At 44.0% G+C, this 22,689-nt stretch overlaps 1 protein-coding gene across 5 annotated transcripts in view; it reads right to left on the reverse strand.

The window, feature by feature from the left end:
• Positions 1–5: 5 nt before the first annotated feature.
• Pdpk1 (3-phosphoinositide dependent protein kinase 1) overlaps positions 6–22,689 on the reverse strand; it is a 77,111-nt gene continuing 54,427 nt past the window's right edge. For 4 of the 5 annotated variants that reach the window (XM_042283663.2, XM_076577991.1, XM_076577993.1 and 1 more), the window contains 7 exons: positions 20,885–20,953; positions 20,526–20,622; positions 19,346–19,519; positions 16,748–16,965; positions 7,140–7,197; positions 6,100–6,252; positions 6–5,753 (listed from right to left, as the gene is read on the reverse strand). In XM_042283663.2, coding sequence (XP_042139597.1) covers positions 5,637–5,753; positions 6,100–6,252; positions 7,140–7,197; positions 16,748–16,965; positions 19,346–19,519; positions 20,526–20,622; positions 20,885–20,953 — 886 coding nt within the window. In that variant the 3' untranslated portion in view covers positions 6–5,636. The remainder of the gene's footprint in view (positions 5,754–6,099; positions 6,253–7,139; positions 7,198–16,747; positions 16,966–19,345; positions 19,520–20,525; positions 20,623–20,884; positions 20,954–22,689) is intronic. The other variant, XM_076577992.1, reaches the window with a different exon arrangement.

A 22,689-nucleotide genomic window follows, 5' to 3' on the forward strand; every position in this document is an offset into this window, starting at 1 on the left:
GTGTATACACTCTACATGCTTTTATTACAAGACTACCGAGCATACGAGGGAAATCCATCATCTGGTAATTACATCTAAAGCACAGATATTTGAAAAAAAGAGAAAAAATTGTTTCATTAAATTATATGATTAAACCATGACCAAATAGAAAATTTATATAATAAAGCCAGGAAAAAAGTTGTAAAATATAGTTTACAATAATTATTCACATTCAAGGCTGTACATCAATACATACAACAACGTGGCCCCAAACATGAATTCAATCCAAATAATTCATATATTAGAATTTAAATAACAGACTGAACTAGAGGCCGACAATAGCCAGCAAATAACCTTATATAAGAATAAAAATACAAAAGTGTATATCCTAGTATCATTGCATTATCTGTTTTCATAAGTATTTTTAATTTTTGCTTTGCCTGTACATCACAGTTACAGCTACAGACCAGGTAGAGAATATTACACATGTTCTAACTGACTGCCACCAACCTGAACGACAGCAATAGACTGATTCATCCTACTGTATGTGACTATGGAACAGCTGCAGCAGCTCTAAATACCATTAACAGTTGAATTTGCCAATGTCCAATCAAACTATGGTCATAATGGAGGCTTATCACCTGCACAAGGACTCACTTGTAGTCATTAACCCAGATGATTAAACTAGGGTGGACTACATGAGGAAGGGAAAATTTGCCTTTTGTAAAAAAATCTTCTGTACAGTTTGAATTCTTCATACAGAAGTAGAGAATTACAGGGAATTTTCAGGTATTCACATTGGTCAATTCATTTGCTCATCACTGCAAAGGTGCTTTGACATAAACAGCTTCCTTCCTAGGCCACTTCCCCACAAACATTGTGATTCTAACCTTTAAGTATTATATTAGGCCAGAAGCCAGTTATCTTCAGGGTTCAAAGAGTGGTCCCAGCCCCGTCTAATCTCCCAGGGCCTTTGTCCTACATTCTACCTAAGAGGTGCTACACCCACTGGAGTCAGTTTACATTGGGTCTTTGCAATAAAACAAAGTGGAAAAGGTGTACAGCAGCATCTCTTGGAACATGGTATCTTCACCACACTCAGTTGCTACAGTCTCCCAAGTCTCAGCTATGAGCATCCTGGGTCTATAGAGCAATAGGGAGAAGCCTTGAGGCATCAGAAAGCAGGGAGCTGATTTCTGCACATCTCAAGCCCTAGGCTCTGATAGAGTAGAGTAACACTGAGTATGGTGCCCAGAAAATCTCTGCTGCATGTTTCCAAGTGGAACCAACAGGCCCCACCCAACAAAGTTAAAGATACAATCCAATTTGGGTGAGTGGGCTATATGCAAAGACCTTAATTACCTGCAGCACACAGGAAGGTTTACATGAGCACAGCTGGGATACCCATCCTCTGCAATAAAAAGGTCTGGCCACTGTGCTGTCCTGAACTGCTAACTTCAGGAGGGATGGAGCAAGGACAATCACAACTGTACTTTTATAAAACCCAATCATCTACATGGTTTCTTTTTCAATTAGAGCTTTGCTACTCTGCTTTGATACTGATCCCAAAATGGCCCAAATGCACTTTCTGAGTCTATAAACTTAATTATGAATTACCCATTAAGTATGTGGCAAGGTCAGTTCAACACTTTATCTCTGCTGACTGTGCAGAAGCAGATTCAGTACCATTGTGGACACAAAGTACAAGATTCTGAAAACATCACCAAGCACTTGGAAGCCATAGCAGCAAGGATGGAAGAGAAGTAACATGCATGACCAGATTCTTGCAAACTGGCTTTTGGAAAAATCTGTCACAAATGGATCTGCAGTAATGACATTTTAGCATTTTTTTTTCTTTATAAAAAAAAAAAAAAGAGCAGTCATAGTCAAACTTTCTTGGGAATACACAGCTTAGCAGGAACTGATGTGTTCAAAATCTGTAGGATATGAGGAAGGAGGGGTTGTTACTCAGAGCATCTAAACATCAGACCAAGCAGGAGGAACAGCTGTGAAATGAACAAATTCTTTGACCCAAAAATACCACTTGCAGGCATATGAGGGAGAGAAAAAAAATCAGAGTAAAAATCAAAGACTTAAAAGTATATTCACCACAGCATTATTTAAATAGCAACAAACAAACAAAAAAACCAAAAGCATCTGAATGTTTTACAACAGGGAAACAGTTGGATAACTTAAAAATTTACAACCATTTGAGTCCACAATTATTGAAAACATGCTTTTGAAGAACTGCTCATGGTATGGAGAAATGTTTAAGGAAAAAAAAGTCAAGTGAAAAGGCTGGATGCAAAATGATGTATGTCGTATGTTCCCAGTTTGGTTTAAAAAGCAAACAAGGGCTAAGGATGTAGCTCAGTGGTAGAGCACTTGCTTAGCACTTCTGAGTGCCCTGATTCAACTCCCAGTACTGGGACAACAAAAAGTTGGGGAAGGAAGAGCAGGATCTACATCAAAATGCTCACAGTGGTCTCTGAATGATCGCCTTTCTTTTACTTTCAGAAAACAGATATTACTTGAAAGCACACAATCACCTATGGCCCCCTTTGCTGGCACTGGGAGTCTGTGCCACACCTGACTACCTGCAAGGTTACTTCAAACATGGGTCATAAACACTAGGGTGGCCCAAAGAGGGCTGCAGCAGGTGAAGTTTCTACCAGTCTGACACAAGCCATCTTTCTCAAAGTGGTTTTTACTGCATCTACCAGGTCAGAGCTTAAAATGATAGCTGAGTCATGATGCCACTCCCTGGAGTGCCGAGACTCAGCTACATGGGGATGCCCACTGCCCAGCCAGAGCGCAGAAAAACAGGTGAAATGACCCACTAAAGTTCAGCTTCATCTGTGACACCAAGAAAAGACAGGGCTAGTGGGCTGTGGGGTACAGTCCACTACACCTAGGTAGGAGAAGCCAGAGGACAGTCTTCAACTTTCTGTTCATCCTTGCCATTCTTAGGACACATGACGTCTGGAGCTACTAATGGGGCACTTCTTTCTCTTCTTAGCTAGATTCCCCATTTACTGTTTTACACACACACACACACACACACACACACACACACACACACACACACACACACACAACTTGTACAAACTGACACCCACATCCTGTCCTACAGTGTAAGGCACCTGCACACTGGGTGACGGCTCTAAGGATGACTGGAAAAAACTGAAAGTGATCTAAGTCAGGGTAAGAAAAGAATATGCATGGTTCTCTAAGGGGAAAAAAAAATCAAGGAAAAGGGGGCAGTAAGGATAAAGGTGACCTGGGAAGAGCTCAGCTATTGGAGCACAGGGCAGTCATCATGACCACCCACTACCAGCTCAGCTACACCCTGATTTTGGAGGTTAGGATGGCGCTTGGTAAAAGCCCAGGAGGTAGTGTTGCTCTCCAGGGGAGGAAGCAACAGAGGACTCTCCCATAAGCCAGCTGGGTGTTCTAATTCAAGCCACGCCTCAGCCCCACGTGGTCCCCTGTAGTTAAGTGCCCTCAGAGATGCATTCCCTGGGTCTGCATACACGCAACAGCCAGGAAGCCACTCTTTACATGCAAACACAGGGTATAGGACACTCTGAGGACTAAATAGCCACAAGGCATGAGCAAGAACAGGACTCTAAGGAGGAGACAGCCAAGTGTAGCTAGTATGGGTTCTTCAAAAACCAGGAGAAAGAGTGCCCACTTTCATTCACAGGCTGACAGTGTGCTGGGCTATCTGTTCCCTGGGTCCTAGGGGCAAGTGAGGTCCTGACACCTGCTCCTTGGTCACTCGAAGCTCTTATCACACAATCGAGCAAAGTCTGAAGAAGACCTGTGTTCCCATCAAACACTCCTACCAAGGCATGATGGTGAGCTCTTCATCTACACTCCACCCCAGTTGAAAAGAACCACTCTTACTGTTCGAAGTCTGAGAACAGAATCTTTCTTCTCTTAGTTCGGGTGGCCTGGCCCACAGGTGGTCACTGTGGACAGAACTGGGGTAATTTCTGTGTGGGCATTTTTAGAGTGCATGTATGAAAGTCAAAAGAAATGGCAAAATTGTTGCTGCCTTCGGGACATGGGAGTCAGAGGTGTTGCTGTGAGAAGTCTATGAAGGCAGGTGCCTACTTTTTCCCACTAGGGACCAAGGGCCACCCTTCAGGGACACCCTAGTCAGAGAGAGGTACAACCAAGTAAGTCCCTCAGAAGCATTCAGCAAGAGCGCTGACATATCCCAGGCCATCTGTATTATAAACAAAGCATTGTCACCTCAGCATCAGAGAAGTGTCCCAATACTGGCAAAGAACACCAGCACAGGCAGGCTCAGGTTTAAGTGGGCTATTCCTGTGAGCATTGGTAACATTCTTTCCAGGCAAGGTCTATGCTCTATGATATCAGGTGACCAGGCAACATGAGAAGGCTTTCAGATTTTCAACAGAGATGTAAAAACTGAGCTAGCTGAGAAGTGTTTACCCACAGCACCAATAGGTACATGTGAGGCTGGGCAGGAGACTGGCACACACCCTGGGATTTTTCTCAGTCCCTGCCTCATAGAGCATGTGGCCTACACATTTAAAACTACGCAGAAACCGCCGGGCGGTGGTGGCGCACGCCTTTAATCCCAGCACTCGGGAGGCAGAGGCAGGCGGATGTCTGTGAGTTTGAGGCCAGCCTGGTCTCCAAAGCGAGTTCCAGGAAAGGCGCAAAGCTACACAGAGAAACCCTGTCTCGAAAAACCAAAAAAAAAAAAAAAAAAAAAAACTATGCAGAAACCCCCAGGAAGGCCTGCTACCCCACTCCTCCACATGGGAGCTGTGGCCCAGGCTGGATTCTCCATGGTACTTCCAGCCTTGCCCAGGTTCAGGATAGGATTCTGTATCCGATAGCGATCTAGTTGGGGTTATCTAGGTGCTGGAATGACAGCACCCCTCCTGGACACATGCTTGGCTGGGTGTCTAATTCCCTGCATAAACTGCTAGAAGTGGAATGCTGGAGTAGAGCCCAATGAGGGCAGCCTGTGACTACAGCAGCCTGAACACTTCTCACCATACAACCTACCTGCTGTTAAGACAGGAACCACAGAAATCCTGCTGCCAGAAACACACCTGACCACATCTCTAGGGCCATATAAGGGACTCAAGGAAGGGAGTACACAACAAGCTAAGAGCCCTGTACCTACAGTACACTGGTGACCACCCCAGTGGAGGAGTGAAAAGGCTCCCTGGTGAAGAAGAGCCAGATACACCCAGTCCCTCAGTCACAGCAAGAGCTGTGTTATCAGGTGGGGAGGAGAAGAAGTAGGCATGCAGTTCCTGTGGATGCTAGGAGGGGCTGGTGATGCCAAATCTGGCCACTTGTCTGGGCAGAAGCTGGGCTACCGTGCAAGGAACTGGGTCTCCATGGCCACAGCAGCACATGGAAGCCACCACAAAGCACAGAGAGCAAGCAAAGCGACCCTGAATTCCTGTTTGTTGGTTATTTGTTTTGTTCTTTGTGTGGCTGGGTTCTTTTTTTTCTTTTCTTTTAAATAAAAAAGCTGCAAGGTTTCCGCCATCCATGTTCTCCTTGAGATGGCTGGCAGGTGGTCTGGAAGCGTCCTGGGTGGCGGCCGAGCCGCGCTGGGGCAGGTGTCCTGGCAGCGATAGGCAGCCCGGCCGCAGGCCACGTCACTGCACAGCAGCATCTGGATGGCTCTGGTACCGCTGCCGCCAAACTTCCTGAATCTTTCTGCACCACTTGTGAGCATTCCCGCTTGGATCCATCAGGTAATACGTCCTGTTAGGCTGCAAAGACAGAGCATCTGATGTCCTCCAGAGTCCCGTCCCCACCCAGCCTGTCCTGCTGTCAATGCTGCCAGCATCTTTCTGAAGCCTTTGTGCACAGTGGGCTTCTTCTTTCTACAAGCACAGAAACTAAGGACATGGGCAGCTGACCTACCAAAAGCAAAGATTAAGTAAGCAGAGTATCTCCTGGCCCAATTCTGGCCTAAGTTGTTCATACAGGTCTCTGAGACACAGGAAGCTGACCTGACCCTAGATGCTTCCTTGGCCAAAGCAAAGGACACTTCCAACCGAGATGCAGAAGCCTGTGGTGACACTAGAATCAGAGGCCTTGCAGGGACAGACTCACCGTGTGGACAAAGAAAGTTTTAAAATTCTTGGCCTCTGGTCGGAGTTCTTGTGACCATGGAATTTCACCTTTCAAGACTTTGTTGACAGGATCAACGTAATATAAATGTGGCCCTTCTGTGAGTAATAACTGTCGTCGTCTTGCAAATAAACCCTGGTACAAATAAATAAATAAATAAATAAACTGTATGATCAAGGCACAGATGGGACTAACTTGTAAGTAGTTCATGGCATAGTGACTGCCAACTATCCAGACACCTCTTCCTCAACCTAGGCCCAGCATCTTACATCAAGAAAACATAAGCACAGGTCTCTGCTGTTTAGCTCACAATGTGCCCATCAATGGCTAGCCTGTAGTCCCCTGGCCCCTCAGCTTCTCTAAGGCACAGAGTCTGCTCTTGGCAGGCCAGGCCTCAGTCCACCTTCACGGAGATTCTCACTTCCAGAGTACATACAGCCAAGAAGGATGTTAGGAAGCCCCTGATAGCAGACTCTGATATATTCTGCATTATCTGCTGCCCATAAAATGTAATAAACAGCAGGACAGTGGTGGCCCACACCTTTAATCTCAGTACTCAGGAGGCAGAGGCACGTGGATCTCTGTTGAGTTCCAGGCCAGCCTGGTCTATAGAGCCAGATCCAGGACAGCCAGGGCTACACAGAGAAACCCTGTCTGGGAAACAAACAAGCAAACAAAAATAAACAAATGCAATAAACAATAACTCGTGCATTTTCAAATCTTCTAATGAAAGACTCTCAGAAATGATATATCCTTCTCAATGTGACAGAAACCTTAGCATAGTGAGATGGGCCTTGTGCAACCATGAGAAAGCATGCCCTGTAGACAGAGCTGGTTTCCCACACCCCCACTGCTTCCTTGAGAGTCTGAGTGTTCCTGGTTATAAAATCTAGAGATGATCTCCAAAGATCATGTCAAAATGCCATATCCGACAACTCATTGCAGGACCCAGGGATGAAGAATGATCTGAGCTAGAAGCAGTAAGAAGACACAGGATGAAGAGCATCAGGAACTCGACTCACCTTTCGCTTATCCACTGGGCCCATTTTTAATATTAGATTATTTTCTACAAACTGGTGCCTAAAAGAGAAAGAAAGAAGAATGAGACAGCAGTTCTCCAAACTCTCTCCTTCAGGCAAACTCCTCAGGGCCTCTGTAGACTTTACATTAGTCAAGCCTGCCCCCACCCCACAGATGCAGACCCTCTTCAGGTCCTGGAGATAGCCCAGATGCAATGATCAATGTGTACAGATTTTATCTGCACAGACAGGCCAAACCTACATTCCTGGGGTCATCTTCCAGTTGGAGATAGCTGCAAAGCAGAGGAAGGCTGGGAGACAACGCCACAGACACAAGGTAACACACAGCATCAACATCACCCTAAGTATCATCACATTAAGAAACTGCAGTGGAGCTGGGTGTGTGGCACACAACTCCCAGCACTCGGGAGACAGAGGCAAGAGCATCTCACAGGATTGGATGCCACTGTGAATCAATACTGGAATCTGTAAATTATTTCCCAAGCCAGGACACCTAACAGTGCCTAGAATCCAAAGTTCTATAGAAGCACAAATCCTTAAAAGATAGCTTCAGAATATCTTTTCCGGGTTGAGGTGTATTGCTTAGTGGTATAGGGGGTATTTAATATGTACCAGGTGCTAAGGCCCTGGGGTTTCAATTCCCAAGATGGTGATGAGGGTGGGAGCATGTCTTTTCCAATATTTCTACCATATTGATAAAAGACATTTATTCAAATATGTTAAGAATTTGGTCTGACCAGAGGCCTCAACCCAGACCAATGACTCTTTGCAATGGACATTTGCAAGTAGAGATGTATAGACCAAAGAGTATCCGGCATGACTTGTTAGGTTGCACTGCAACTTCCAGGACAAGATTTTTAATTCCTTCCCCCTTTCTTTCATTTTTAAAAAAATTTTTCATTTTTTTCTCTTGAATTTTGTTTTATTGGGGGGGGGGGGTACAGGGGTAGAGGGTGGATGCCAAGGGACAGAGATTGAATGGGATCAAGATACATGATGTGAAAAACACAGAATAAATAAATTTTATTAATTAAAAAAAAGAATTTGGTCTGAGGCTCTGCAGGTAAAGGCACCTGATGGCCAAAGTCAATCCCTGGGAACCACACAGTGGAAGGAAAAACCTTACTCCCGTAAGTTATCCTATGACTTTTACACATGGACTACAGCATGAACATGTGGAAGGAGAGAACTAACTCCTCCAAGTTGTCCTCTGACTTACATGTGCACAAACAATAAATAAATAATGTTAAAAATTCTTTTGAAGAATTTGGTTTGACTACTACATGAGCAGCATGTGTACTTCACTTTGTCTCCTCAGAGTCAAAGACAGTTTAACATCTAAGGTCGCTCTAGTGGGCTAAAGCTACCTTTGAAATACCTGCACATGGTACTTTTTTCTAAGATACTCTAATAGAACCCATTGCTTCGTGTGTCCAGGCAAGCACTCTACCCACCGAGCTACAGCTCAGCCCAATATGTCCTGTCTGATGGCATTTCTACTATTTAAAAAAAAAGAAAAGAAAAACACACACACACATTTTCTGTCTGAAAATTGTCTAAGTCAAGCATGTAGATACTCTTGATACCTTCCTGAGGAGCCAGAGCACTTATGAGAACAACCTTCTAGGCCCCACTACCTGACCCACAGAAAACCAACCAGAATGCCTTTCTAAGGCATGCTACATAACCAACTCTTGGTCTCAAATCACACACAATATAGTACTGTGTAGGACTTTAAGAACAACTGAGACTCTGAACAAGGACAGGACAGTGACCCATGAGAAAGAGTGAAATATGCATTCTTTGAAAGGTATTTACTAACCAAACAGCCAACTTGAAACACAGGGGGGGAAAGGCTGGTTCTGAAAAGAACTTTAGTGAGGAAGACCTACTGCCACACAGAAGGTACAAAGCACAAAGATGTGCAGGTAATCCTGTACGGCCTGCCACAAACAAACAAGCAGACTCTGTAATATTTTAACATAAGCAAAGACTTAGGTAAAGAAAGGAAAGACTTACTAATTTAATTATTGGAGGGGAGCAAACAACACAGGAAGCAGAGTCAGCAGCCAAGGAAGCAAACACGCTTCCAGACAAGCACCAGCCTGGCCTTGGTTCACTCTGCACACAGAGAATGTACTCCCACCCCAGCGTCCTGTAAGTCTTCGTGTGTGTGTGTGTGTGTGTGTGTGTGTGTGTGTGTGTGTGTGTGTGTGTGAGAGAGAGAGAGAGAGAGAGAGAGAGAGAGAGAGAGAGAGAGAGAGAGAGAAAGAGAGAGAGAGAGAGAGAGAAAGTCACTTGCCTACAGCCCAGGATTCAGAGGCACAGGAAACAGAAGCCAATGAAGCCCCATTAGCAGCAGCACCCCCACAATCCACTACTTAACAAGCCACATGCAACAGGTTACTGCTATTATCTGCCTGCTTTCTTTCTCTTTCTTTTTTTCTTCCTTTCTTCTCTCTGGTGGTATTAGGGGTTGAACCTAAGGAAAGCATTCTATCATTGAGCCACATCCCCAGCTCTGTTTATCTACTTTGAAAAGATTACTTCAAAGACTCATCTGGACTTTAAAAAAAAAATTATAGGCCAGTGGTGGCACACACCTTTAATCTTGGCACCTGGAAGGCAGAGGCAGATGGATCTCTGTGAGTTCAAGGCCAGCCTGGTCAACAAACCAAGTTCCATGACAGTCAAGAAACCCTGTTACACAGAGAAACCCTGTCTCAAAAAAAAAAAAAAAAAAAAAAGTGTGAGTGTTTTGCCTGCATCTGCAGAGGCTAGAGGGGATGATGGATCCGCTGGAACTGGAGTTACAGATAGTTTTGAGCTGTCATATGGGTGTTGGGAATCAAACCCTGGTCCTCTTCTCGGCTGAGCCATCTCTCCAGCCCTATTGATTTTTTACTGCAAAGTCAATCCCCACTCCTGGAGCAGCCCCGGGCACACTTTAAGCACCTTTCTCCCTGAAAGATTCATAGCTACAACTATACCTGAAATAGAGCCACAGATAACAACGCAGTTCATGGGCAGCCTCCCATTCACACATAGCAATGTGGCCCTCTCAAAACAAGCAAATTCTGTCATTGATGCCAAAGAGATGAAGACACCGAGGCTGAGGAGTTCATGCTTCACCCATGGTCAACTCACAATAATAGCCATGCAAAACTCCAAAGCCTGGTCCTCCCCTCTGCTACCCATACAGACTCCAAGCCTATCTCCAAGGACCCGAGCCTACGGCCCCAGAACAGCTTCACTGTTTCTTGGAGAGCACAGTGCAGTTGTAGACTGGAGTACCCCTGACACCTGAGATGTCTCTACAGAGCTGGCTGTACTTGGGTAAGAACACCTGTGGTGCTGGATAGCAGGCACTAATCTGTTTCCAATGTCAGCAATCTAGCCCTCAGGTCTCATTTTTATCTTATTTTACTTTTTATTAGACTTATATTCATTTTTTAAGATTAATTTATTTATTATGTATACAGTGTATATGCCTGCAGGCCAGAAGAGGGCACTAGATCTCATTACAGATGGTTGTGAGCCACCATGTGGTTGCTGGGACTTGAACTCGGGACCTCTGGAAGAGCAGTCAGTGTTCTTAATCTCTGAGCCATCTCTCCAGCCCCAGACTTATTCATTTTATGCATGATTGTTTTGTCTGCATGTATGTTTGTGCACAACCTGTGTGCCTGGTGCCAATGAAGGTCAGAAGAGACATCGAATCTCTGGGAATTAGTTATGTATGGTTGTGAACCACCACTTACTGAAAATTGAACCTGTGTCCTCTGCAAGTGCTCTTAGCCACTGAGCCATCCCTCCAGCCCAGGCCACATGAACTTTGTACTCCACTCCAACATTCAAAGAAGCCCCCATTAGCATTGCTCTCTCTGGACTTTAACTTCCAATATGCAGTTCAGGAAATTTCAACACATGCTTTCAAGTATTTATTCATGTTTGTTTTATTGTTTTGTTTTGCCTGGAACCTTGATAGTGTTGGCTGGCCTCAACCCTCTTGCCTCTGCTTTCTATGTGCTAGGATTACAGACAAATATCACCATTCCCAGCTTCAAATATTTATTTAATTAAAAATAATAAACCTGCGAGGTGGAGAGATGACTTAGTGGTGAAGAGCTCTGGCAGCTCTTCCAGAGGTCCTGAATTCAGTTCCCAGCAACTACAATGGAGGCTCACAACCATCTGCAAGGGATCTGATGCCCTCTTCTGGCATATAGGCATATATGCAGATAGAGAACCATATATATAAAATAAATCTTTGGCTCAGTGGTTAAGAGCACCGACTACTCTTCCAGAGGTCCTGAGTTCAATTCCCAGCAACCACATGGTAGCTCACAACCAATTGTAATGAGATCTGGCGCCCTCTTCTGGCCTTCAGGGATACATGCAGGCAGAATACTGTATACATAATAAATCAATCAATCTATAAATAAATAAATAGATGAAATAAATCTTTAAAAAATTATTTAAGCCGGACAGTGGTGGCACATGCCTTTTATCCCAGCACTTGGGAGGCGGAGGCAGGTGGATTTCTGTGAGTTTAAGGCCAACCTGGTCTACAGAGTGAGTTCCAGGACAGGCTCCAAAGCTACACAGAGAAACCCTGTCTCGAAAAACAAAAAACAATTTTTTAAATAAATAAATAAATAAACCTGAACCAGCCAGATGACTCAGCTGTTAAAGGCTGACTCTAGGCCTGACTTCTACACATGCTCTGTGGCACGTACATGCACACACATACATAAAAATGATTAGCATACATTAGCATACACATGTGCACGTGCACACATACACTCACATGTGTGTCTACAAATGATCTACTCTATACGGAGCTGTATCCTAAGTGCCTCCTTGTGTTTTAAACTGACAACTGTTGAAGTAACTGACTTGGGCATCTGAAATCATGTCATCAACCTCGTTTCCTGAGGATGAAGGGCACCTGCTCAATGTTCTTCAAAGGACTGTGCTAGCCAGTGCTTCATGTGTGGCTCTTCCCTACCTCTTACACCTTCTACCCCAATGGACTCTTACCGTGATTTTCAGAACTGTGCTCTTCATTGTGAGATGCCTCCTTTGCATGACATAGGGAGCACACTCTCTGCGGTGATTCTATGATGGACTGGGTAGGTTAATTCTAGTCCAGTGACTTGCTCTCCTGGTTCTATGGTATTCCCCTGCTATCTTTAGAAGCTATGGCTATGCCATAGCCTCCTTTACCAATTCATTCCTCTGTGATGGTGGACAGTATGAGCCAGAAAGAATGACCTAGTTCTGCAGTTCTTGCAAGCATGCCTTCTTCAGAAAACTCAAATCTTCCGTGTGCACACACACATGTATGTACATGTGGGTTAGAGGTCAGGTGTCTCCCTCAACTGATCTCCATTTCTCTTTTTTTTTAGATTTTATTTTTATTTTTTGTGTTTGAGTTCTCCACCAGTGGTAGTTAGAATGAAAATGGCCCAATAGGCTCATATATGTGAATGGTTAGTCACGAAGGAATGGAACTGTTTCAAAGGATTAAGAAGTGCGGCCTTGTTGAAAGAAGTATGGCACTAGAGGTGGGCTGAGGTTTCAAAAGCCCATGACAGACCCAGTCAGTCAGTCAGTCAGTCAGCCTGTGTGTCTCTCTCTCTCTCTCTCTCTCTCTCTCTCTGCCTGCAGTTCAGGATATAAAGTTCCCAGTTATTACTCTAATCCTTTCCTTCATGCAGCCATGCTTCCTCCCACCATGATGATAATAGACTAAGCCTCTAATTAAATGCTTTCTCTTATAAACTTAAGATACCACTTATTTTTCCTTCTATTTATTTGTTTGTTTGTGTGTTTGCTTGTTGTTTTTTGAGACAGGGTTTCTCTCTGTAGTTTTTGGTGCCTGTTCTAGATCTCGTTCTGTAGACCAGGCTGGCCTTGAACTTACAGAGAGCCGCCTGGCTCTGCCTCTCAAGTGCTGGGATTAAAGATGTGTGCCACAGCCACTCAACTTATATATTTATTTTATGTATATGAGCCTACATGTATATATGTGCACTACATGTATGCCTGGTATCTGAGAAGGTAAGAAAGGGTACTGGATCTCCTAAAACTAAAGTTATGGATGATTGTGAGCCATCATATGGTGTTGAGAATTGAACCTGGTTTCTCTGCAAGAACAACAAGCATTCTTGGCCCCTGAGCCATTTCTCCAGGCCCTCTCCACCAAACCTGGAGTTGACCAATTTGGCTAGACTAGCTGGTCAGCCAGCCATTGATCACAGATCATACTATTTTTTCCTCCCCAGCAATGGGAATGCAGGTATGCATTTCCACACCTAATTCTTTATGTGGTTGCTGGGTACTGAATTCAGGTCCTCGAGCTTACATAGCAAGGACTTTACTGACTCAGCCATCTCCACAGTCCTTACACCTTTTTAGACTTATATGATGCTGCTGGGGCTGAAAAAAAAAAACCTTTAAGTCAATCATCTTTTTTTGTATTATAAATGTTCTTTTACTTTACACAAGTATTAATATCAAAAGTAACTGTTTTAGATAAAATTTACAGAACTATATAGTATTTTTAATATTTTTTAATACTATCACAAAACAGGTCAACAAAGTTTACTTGTATTTTTATATAGGTACATGATCATGATTTTAAAGTAATGACTTAGTGGACAATTAAAATTACAAAGTAATTATAGCAGGTATAACTGAAGATTGCTCATGAGAGTATAGTATAAATATTAGAATATTTTAATCTAAAATCTTTTTTTTTTTGTTTTTGTTTTTGTTTTTCAAGACAGGGTTTCTCTATGTAGCTTTGTGCCTTTCCTGGATCTCACTCTGTAGACCAGGCTGGCCTCGAACTCACAGAGATCCGCCTGGCTCTGCCTCCCGAGTGCTGGGATTAAAGGCGTGCGCCACCACCGCCCGGCTTAATCTAAAATCTTTAAGCCATAAACTTACTACAGAAAATAACATACATACATTCATTCTATGTACTGTTAAGATAATGTCCATCCTCCAGTATGTAGCCACTGAAAAACTCTACTGCATACTAGCAGCAAATAACAGCGAGAAAAGGTAACTATTATCTTAGCATTAACATACTAATTTTGTCACAGGAAAGATAGGAAATCCATGAAGCTCTCTACAGAGGCATCACTTTGCACACACCTCCCCGAAAATAGTGTTTCTGACCAGGTCCTGAGAGGAAGAGCTCCTGCACGAGACTCCAGAAAGCAGGACAGCTGGGGACTCAGCATTCACAGGCCTAGGAAGCATACACACTGTAGCTAGGACTGCTCAAATGGTTTTCATTAAAAATCTTCCTTAGATTACAGAATGGGAGAAAATATTGACCAGCCACACTTCACATAGGAGATTAACATCTAGAATATATTAAGAACTATAAACACTTAAAAAACCCAAACTGCCAATCAATAAATGAGTTAAGAAACTAAACAGACAGTTCTCAAAAGGAGAAACACAAATGGCTAATACACATTTTAAAAAGTGTTCAACATCCTTAGCCACTAGGGAAATGTAGATTAAAACTATTTTGAGATCCTATATCATCCCTGTCCTAACAGCTACCATCAAGGAAACAAGCCAGGTATGGTGGCACATGCCTTTAATTCCAGCACTCAGGCAGAAGGGTCTATGTGAGTTCGAGGCCAACTTGGTCTACAGAGTGTGCTGTGGGATGTTCTGTATGCTGTAAATGTGTTGCTCTGATTGGTTAATAAATAAAGTGCTGATTGGCCAGTAGCCAGGCAGGCAGTATAGGCGGGACAAGCAGAGAACAGAATTCTGGGAACAGGAAGGCCAAGTCAGGAGTCGCCAGCCAGACACAGAGGAAGTGAGATGTTAAAGTACCAGTAAGCCACAAGCCAAGTGGCAACTTATAGATTAATAGAAATGGGTTAATTTAAGATGTAAGAGCTAGTCAATAGTTAGCCTGAGCTAATGGCCGAGCAATTTTAATTAATATGAGCTTCTGAGTGATTATTTTATAAGTGGGCTGCAGAACTGCTGGGGCCAGAGCAGAACTGGAGAAAACTTCAGCTACAAGAGTGAGTTCCAGGACAGCCAGAGCTACACAGAGAAACCCTGTGTTGAAAAACAAAACCAAAGAAAGGAAGGAAGGGAGAGAAGGAAGGGAGGGAGGGAGGGAGGGAGGGAGGAGAGAGGGGGAGGGAGGAAGGGAGGGAAAGAAAGAAAGAAAAAAATAAAGGAAGGAAGGAAGGAAGGAAGGAAGGAAGGAAGGAAGGAAGGAAGGAAGGAAGGAAGGAAGGAAGGAAGGAAGGAAGGAAGGGAGAGAAAGAAAGAAAGAGTACATGTGATCTGAAATATGAGAGGTAGGATGGGTACAGGAGTACAGACTGGGGGTGGCAAGGGAATGAGAGGGAGAATCGGCAAAAGCAACGTACATACAGTGATACCATAATGAAACCATGCTAATTAAAAAACAAATAAGGAGCTGGAGCCATCACTCAGCTTTCCAAGATGGCTCAGCTTTCCAAAGGACCCAAGTTTAGTTCCCAGCACCTACATTAGGTGGCACATCACAACCATTGGTCATTCATGCTCTAGGGGACCCAACACCTCTGGCTCCTCAGGTACCTGCACTCATGTGCACAGACCCACACATACACATAATTTATAATAAATAAATAAATAAAATTAAAATAAAGCAGAAACAAAAATTCTTTCTATCCCTGATAGTAATACTACCTTAGGAAAGAGTAAGTTAAGGGACAAATTTAAACTCTCCAGAATTGTAGGTTATTTTCTAGGAGCAGCATCTATATTTAATTTTTCTAGAGAAAGGAAGTATTGGCAGTAAGCCGTTCTAGTCTTAGCCATCTGCATGTCACTGGAAAAGCTATTAAGGGTTCTCCTCCCTTTTCATAAAGTCTCCTGAGTCTTGTGCATTCTCCCTCCTGCCTTAACAAGACCTCAATTTTCCTCCTCCCATTGCACCCAAATACATATTCCTGAGAGACCCCTCTGCCACAAAAAAGGCCTAAGTGTCATGGGAGTAGATATGCTCAAAACATATTATACATGTGTATAGAACATAAAACAGTACAAGAAAATAAAGGCAGTCAGGCGTTGTGGCACACATCTTTAACCCTTGCACTTGGGAGAGGCAAGTAGATCTGTATCAGTTTGAGGCCATCATAGTCTACATGGCAAGTTCTAGACCAAGGTAAGACCTTGTCTCAAAAACAACAACAATATAAAGGGAGTGGGAGTGCCACTTTCACACTGAAACCCTTTCAGTAGACTTGGATAGAAAACAAGATTAGGACAGGAACAGGTTAGATGGACATCATAAAAATTTACAACTGTAAAACAGTATCCACAAATAGACTGAGAGGTAAGCTGAAGAAAATGTTGGCAAAATACAGAGAATGGCTTTCATATATATGAGTCTTAAAATCAATTTATAAAGAATACAATGTAATTCAAGCCCCATCTCTGAGTTCTCCCAATAACTTCTGAGAACATGCGTCAAGGACAAGCAACCAGCCCATGTCTGTTCCCATGCACCCTGTATTTCTACATGGGGTGCTGATGCCTACAGTTCTTACCAAGGGTTTCCACTGGCTTGCTTCTCCAATAACAACCTTTTTTCATCTTCTGAAAACTGTAAGTCTAGTTCAAAAGAGTTAGTGTCCAAATCATGGATGTACTGCTCTATGTTGCTGCCTGACCTCTGGGGCAGGCTGGTATCCACCGCAGACAGGGAGTGGGAAGAGGAGGAGGAGGACACCTGCATGCAGCCAAACTGACTCAGGAGATTGTCGTACTGCAAGGAAAAAGGAAAGGAGAGATGTACTTTAATTTGTCTGTAAGGTCAAAGACACACACACACACACACACACACACACACACACACACATCGCCTGGCCCCACAGCCGCTCACAATCTGGTAAGCTTACACACGCACACTTCAAAGGCAGATGGACTGCCTGTCCCTTTTTGGTGTATATAGACAGATCCTCTTCCAATGGTCGTTTGGCCACTAAACCAAGACAAGGCTGGACCTTCCTGCTACAGGTTCCTCTTCTGATAGAAACAGAGGTCAGAGAAGGGCTACACCCCATCCTTCCTCTCCAGGGAGAAAGAGCCTGGGACCCTCGCCCAGCACAGCACCCTAAGGCAGGAACCTCTAGAGCAGCTACCTTCTAGCATGGAACTCAGTGCTTGGGTACACTTCTCTTTTAGTCCTGGGATCTTAGGTTTCAGAGTCACTACATAGTCTGACTTAGCTTACATTTGTTTTTTGTTTTTTAAATATTCTTTAATCTTAGCAATGATTCTAGGGGAAAAAATATACAAGCCAATGTTGACACAGAAAACAGAACTATTCACAACATGCCACATGGGCAGCTCACATTCTAGCATATTCCCAGACAATGACAAGGCCAAAGATCTTTGAACACAGGTGAAGGTAGGTACGGCCACCTTGGGCAGACAACTATGCTGGCGCAAGCCTCACACTCCTGAGTCCTCCAGAGAGTCCTGGCTACTACTCCAGAGGTCAGCTCCTGCCTCCTGCAGATTCTACAAGTCCTATGCCCACCTCCTTGCTGTTGCCCAGTGGCACTCTGCAGAATTTGTGCTTGCACAGCCCCTCAGCAGTCACAGCTCCATCTTGCTGACTCCAGATTCATACCCTAACACTGTCTCCACTTGTTCCTATAGGTTCCCCAATGAGAGGAATGACGTCCTTGCATCAGTTTATAGAAATTACTACTATACTTCTACTGGGGAGGGTATCCCCACAAAAAATTTGAGAACCAGTAAAGTGGCTTCAACTCAGAGTCCCATTCCTCTGGCCAACACTGAATTTAAAAGCAGCACAAATCTGCCTTTCCATATCACGGAGCTGCTCCACCCATGAAAAAGGAATACCTACAGAGCTGACTTCCTCTGCCCCAGCATTCCCCAGACCCAACTCAGTCTGTCTAAAAGTGAACTTTGACACAGGTAGCTCTCTGCCTAGATGTTTACAAAGCCCTTACAACACACTGGAAGACCTAAGCAGCTACCCAACAAAACCAAGTTGCTGCCACTCAGATCCAGATTATACAGGTAGAGGTCAAAGCTTCCCATAAAAAAGCCCTGTCCTCAACAGTGCAGAGCAGGCCTTCAGAGATGCTTAGGAGTATATCCATGTACAAATATACATAAAGAAGGGAAGAGACAGAGCCCATAGGCTGAAGTCCTGGTTAACTTCTGCAGGAATGACAGTTCTAGTAAAGAGGACAGACACCAAGGCTTCCACCAGCACCCTCTGATATGACCCAAAAGGGCACACCATTCATGAGCATTTAGGAGGCAAGTGGGACAAGGGCAGAACTCCTGCCTCAGGGCCTGAGTTCTCTGCAGTGGGCATATGCAGAAACTGGCCAACACTAGCATAGATATACTTGAGTTTCACTGCCTACAAGTCTGGGCATAAAGAGCATTTTAGGAGAAATGGGGATACGCCAAACAGCACTTGCTCTAAGAGGCAAAACAGCAATAGTTTTAATTTATCTTTAGAAGACCCTCTTTGTTTGGGTTTTTTGCTTGTTTTGTTCTGAGACAGTGCCTAACTTAGTAGCCAGACTGACCATGAACTTTCAATCTTTGTATTTATTATTTTATGTATTTGGGACTTTTGCTTGTGTGTGTTTGTGTGTTTGTGTGTGTGTGTGTGTGTGTGTGTGTGTGTGTGTGTGTGTGTGTGCACTTTGTATGAACCTAGTACTCCCAGAGGCCAGAAAAGGTGTCTGTAACTGGAATTACAGATACTTGTGAGCCAGTACATGGGTGCTGAGAATCAAACTCACAACCCATGGAAGAATGGAAAGTTCTCTTAACCACTGAGTGATCTCTAGCCCCAACTTTCTCTTTTGTTGTTATTGTTGTTTTGTTTTTTGACAGAAGATTTCTTTGTGTAACAGCCCTAGCTGTCCTGGAACACTCTGTAGACCAAGCTGGCCTTGAACTCACAGAGATCCACCTGCCTCTGCCTCCCAAGTGCTGGGGTTAAAGGTGTGCGCCACCACTGCAGCCTGGCTCACTCACACATTTTAACTAGTAATCGCACAAATTATGGTCCCAAGGAACCGTGTTCATACAGCATGGCAAGCAGAGCATCTCTTTGCCTGAACTACTCCCCGTAGATGCCAGCTTACGTTGCCATAGCAGTCTTCATCATCCTCTGACATGGCCGGCAAGTAAGCTGTGAGCTTCGGAGGCGTCTGCTGGTGCAGATTCTCCCATGTGATGGACTCAAAGAATGGATGAGCTTTGAGAGGCTCGTACCCTTCCATCTCTTCACAGCCTAAACGCTTTGTGGCATCTAAAACCTTAAATGATAGCCAAGACATGTCACTGTCAGGGTTGAAACATAATTATTTGTTGATTTATTTTATGCAAGTGTTTTCAAGTCCTGAGACCTTCCAGAAAGAGTAGGGACACTATGGTCCATACCGAGGCCTGCCCATGCCATAGTAGAAAAAGCCAAGATTGACTAGGACTCTTACTTACCTCAACCCAAGGCTCTGCCCTTTCCTTCCCACAGGTAAAACAAATCTCAGCCTCAAAATACAGAGGGCAGCAGCAAGCATCTTTTTAAAGCCTGCAGCTAAATGTTATAAAATGATGTAAGCCCTGGAAGGTTGACCAAACACCAGGGCAGGTCCCACTCCCAAGACTAGCTGGGCAGTACAAACTAGACTCGAAGAAGAAATTCTGAAGCTGGAAAGGGAGCTGGGGAGTGTATATGTTGAAAACACAATGCCTGAAATTCTCAAAGACTAAAAATATTGTTTAAAAAAGAGAGAGACGCTGGGCTGTGGTGGCGCACACCTTTGATCCCAGCACTCGGAAGGCAGAGGCAGGTGAATCTCTGTGAGTTCGAGGCCAGCCTGGTCTACAGAGTGAGATCCAGGACAGGCACCAAAACTACACCAAGAAACCCTGTCTCAAAAAATGAGAGAGAGAGAAAGAGAGAGAGAGAGAGAGAGAGAGAGAGAGAGAGAGAGAGAGAGAGATGCTTACTATTGAAAACAAAAATGTTGCCAGGTGGGTGTAGTGGCCCACACCTTTAATCCCAGCATGTGGGAGGCAGAGGCAGGTGGATCTCTGTGAGTTTGAGGTCAGCCTGGTCTACAGAGCAAGTTCTAGGACAGCCAAGGCTGTTACACAGAAAAATCTTGTTTCAAAAAACAGAAAAAAGAAAAAAAAAATTTAACTATCTGTAATCACTGTCTACCTTAAACATATCTTTCAAAAGAATGCCCATGAGTGCGACAGAAGTCAGAGGAGGTAGCTATGTTGATTCCCTCACCACAGAAAATTCAAAATACTTACCAAGAGTTTTTCCACAAGATCTCTTGCCTTAGGAAAGAATTTCTCTGGGAAATCATATTCCAACTTAATAATCTTCTGAAATATAAGATATTCATTTCTGTGAATTTAAAAAAATGCTGTTATTTGAGCAAGGGTTTTTCAAATCTCTAGTACTAGGTGTACTTTTACAGAACAACCCAATGTCACTCTCACCTCCCAGGCCAGCTCTTACTAAAGACCTCAAGCACCACATATTCCTAAGTTATGGTGGAAGTTCCTCCCTACTGGGCACAACCTTTGTCCAGATCTCCCAGAAGCTGCTGGCAGTGGGGTATGCTATGATAGGCTCAAAAGCCTAAGATGTACAGAATTCCTCTTACCCGGCTCTGAACGGTGGGAGTCCTGCCACAAGCTGATAGATTATACATCCAAGAGCCCAAAGGTCTGAACTTTAAGGTAGGGAAAAGACAAAGAAAAATGGCATTGGTATAATTTAAATGATAAATAAGGTTCATTTTACAGTCTCTGTCTATACCATCCTACCTTCAGCCTCCAATGTACGCCTATCCCTTAAGACTAGATATGTGGGAAGTTTGAATTTGCTTTTCTGGGCATCTCCCTGTGACCTGAGTCAAATGGTACCATACTTGGCAGGAACAACTACCAAGAGGTTCAGCTCCCCTGAAGATGTCTATTGCAGGTTAACAACTTCTACACATGTCCTTGTCTCATTCTGAAAGGAGAACATAGTTCACTGCCAACATCATGCCACACCAAGCTGCTACCTATCAGTTAAGGTGGGAGTTGAAGAATGCTAACCAATGCAACTTGTAGTTGCAACTTCAGGAGGCCTGAGGGAGAAGCTCCCGGTGCTAGGGAGTGGAGCTGGGAGAGATAGCTTTGTCGCTGTAGGGTGATATTGCTATGATTAACTCAAATGCTCTCTGGGCAAGACTTGTGCTCACCTAAGAAAAGATGCAAAAGCCGGATGCATGTGGGGCCTAAAAGGACATATACACAATACATGTTCTGTCCTCTGTCCTTCCCTTTATGGACTCTGTCAAGAAAGTCCTGCCCCTCTCTTAAAAACATTTAGACTATCCATTTTATTTGTATTTTTTTTTCTTTTTGAGACAGGGTCTCACTGTGCTGCCCAAGCTAACCCTAAACTCAAGATTCCCAGTCCACCCTCCTGTCTCAGCCTTACACGTGCACCATCCTGGACATCTTTAAGTAGCTTCTACAATGCACCTAGATGTGTCCCAGGTGCCCAGCTATCAGGAGCCCTGAGGTTGGCCCCTCTCCTGTCACAATACTCTCCTAGCACGTCTGGCTTTCCTGTGGTCTCTTGGGTCACTGGGATGTTGTGATACACCTGATTTTGCCTCCCGTTTCCAGCTGTCTCCAAGTACTAGGTGCATGCGGGTTTTGTGGGATGCCAGCAGAGATTTGTCATCACAGGATATGAACAGCCACCACTCAGGACAGCAGTGCAGCTACAGAGGCCAATCTGAGAGCCAGGCTGTCTCTGCCCTGGTATGACTAGCGCCTTCAGGCCAGGACAGGCAAGGCACGGAGATGGAGCATAATTCTAAAACTTAGCAATTGGAGTTAGAGATTTGACAGTGTGGCAAAATAAAACATTATTTTACATATAACTAGTTGGTAACTACTTTGCTTGAATTCAGATTTTAACAGTTAACAAAGTCTTATGCAGCCCAGGACAGCCTAGAACTACCTCTAGAGCCAAAGACTGACTTTAACTCCTGATTGTCCTGCTTCTACCTCAACTGCTACAAGTAAGAGGAATGTTATCATGCCCACCTCACTATTTTATCTTTTTAATATATTTTATTTTCTGTGCTTGAATGCCTTGACTGTATGTATGCATATATGTGCACTGTATATATGCAGTGCCCTCACAGGCCAGAAGAAGGCTTCCTACCCAATGACTGGAGTTACAAATGGTTGTGAGCTACCATGTGGGTGCTAAGAATTGAACACGGACCTTCTGGAAGAACAACCAGTGCTCTTAACCACTGAGCTGTCTCTCTCTCTCTAGTATAGGGCTTACCATTTTCTATACCTGGTTTTCTTTAGTGCTTTGTCTAAGTAAAACAGGGAGTAAAGCAAAAAAAAAAAAAAAAAATCAAGTAGCAAACAGAAGCAGAAGGGCCAGGGTATA

Source organism: Peromyscus maniculatus, chromosome 8, assembly GCF_049852395.1.
Source record: "Peromyscus maniculatus bairdii isolate BWxNUB_F1_BW_parent chromosome 8, HU_Pman_BW_mat_3.1, whole genome shotgun sequence".
NCBI lineage: Eukaryota > Metazoa > Chordata > Mammalia > Rodentia > Cricetidae > Peromyscus > Peromyscus maniculatus.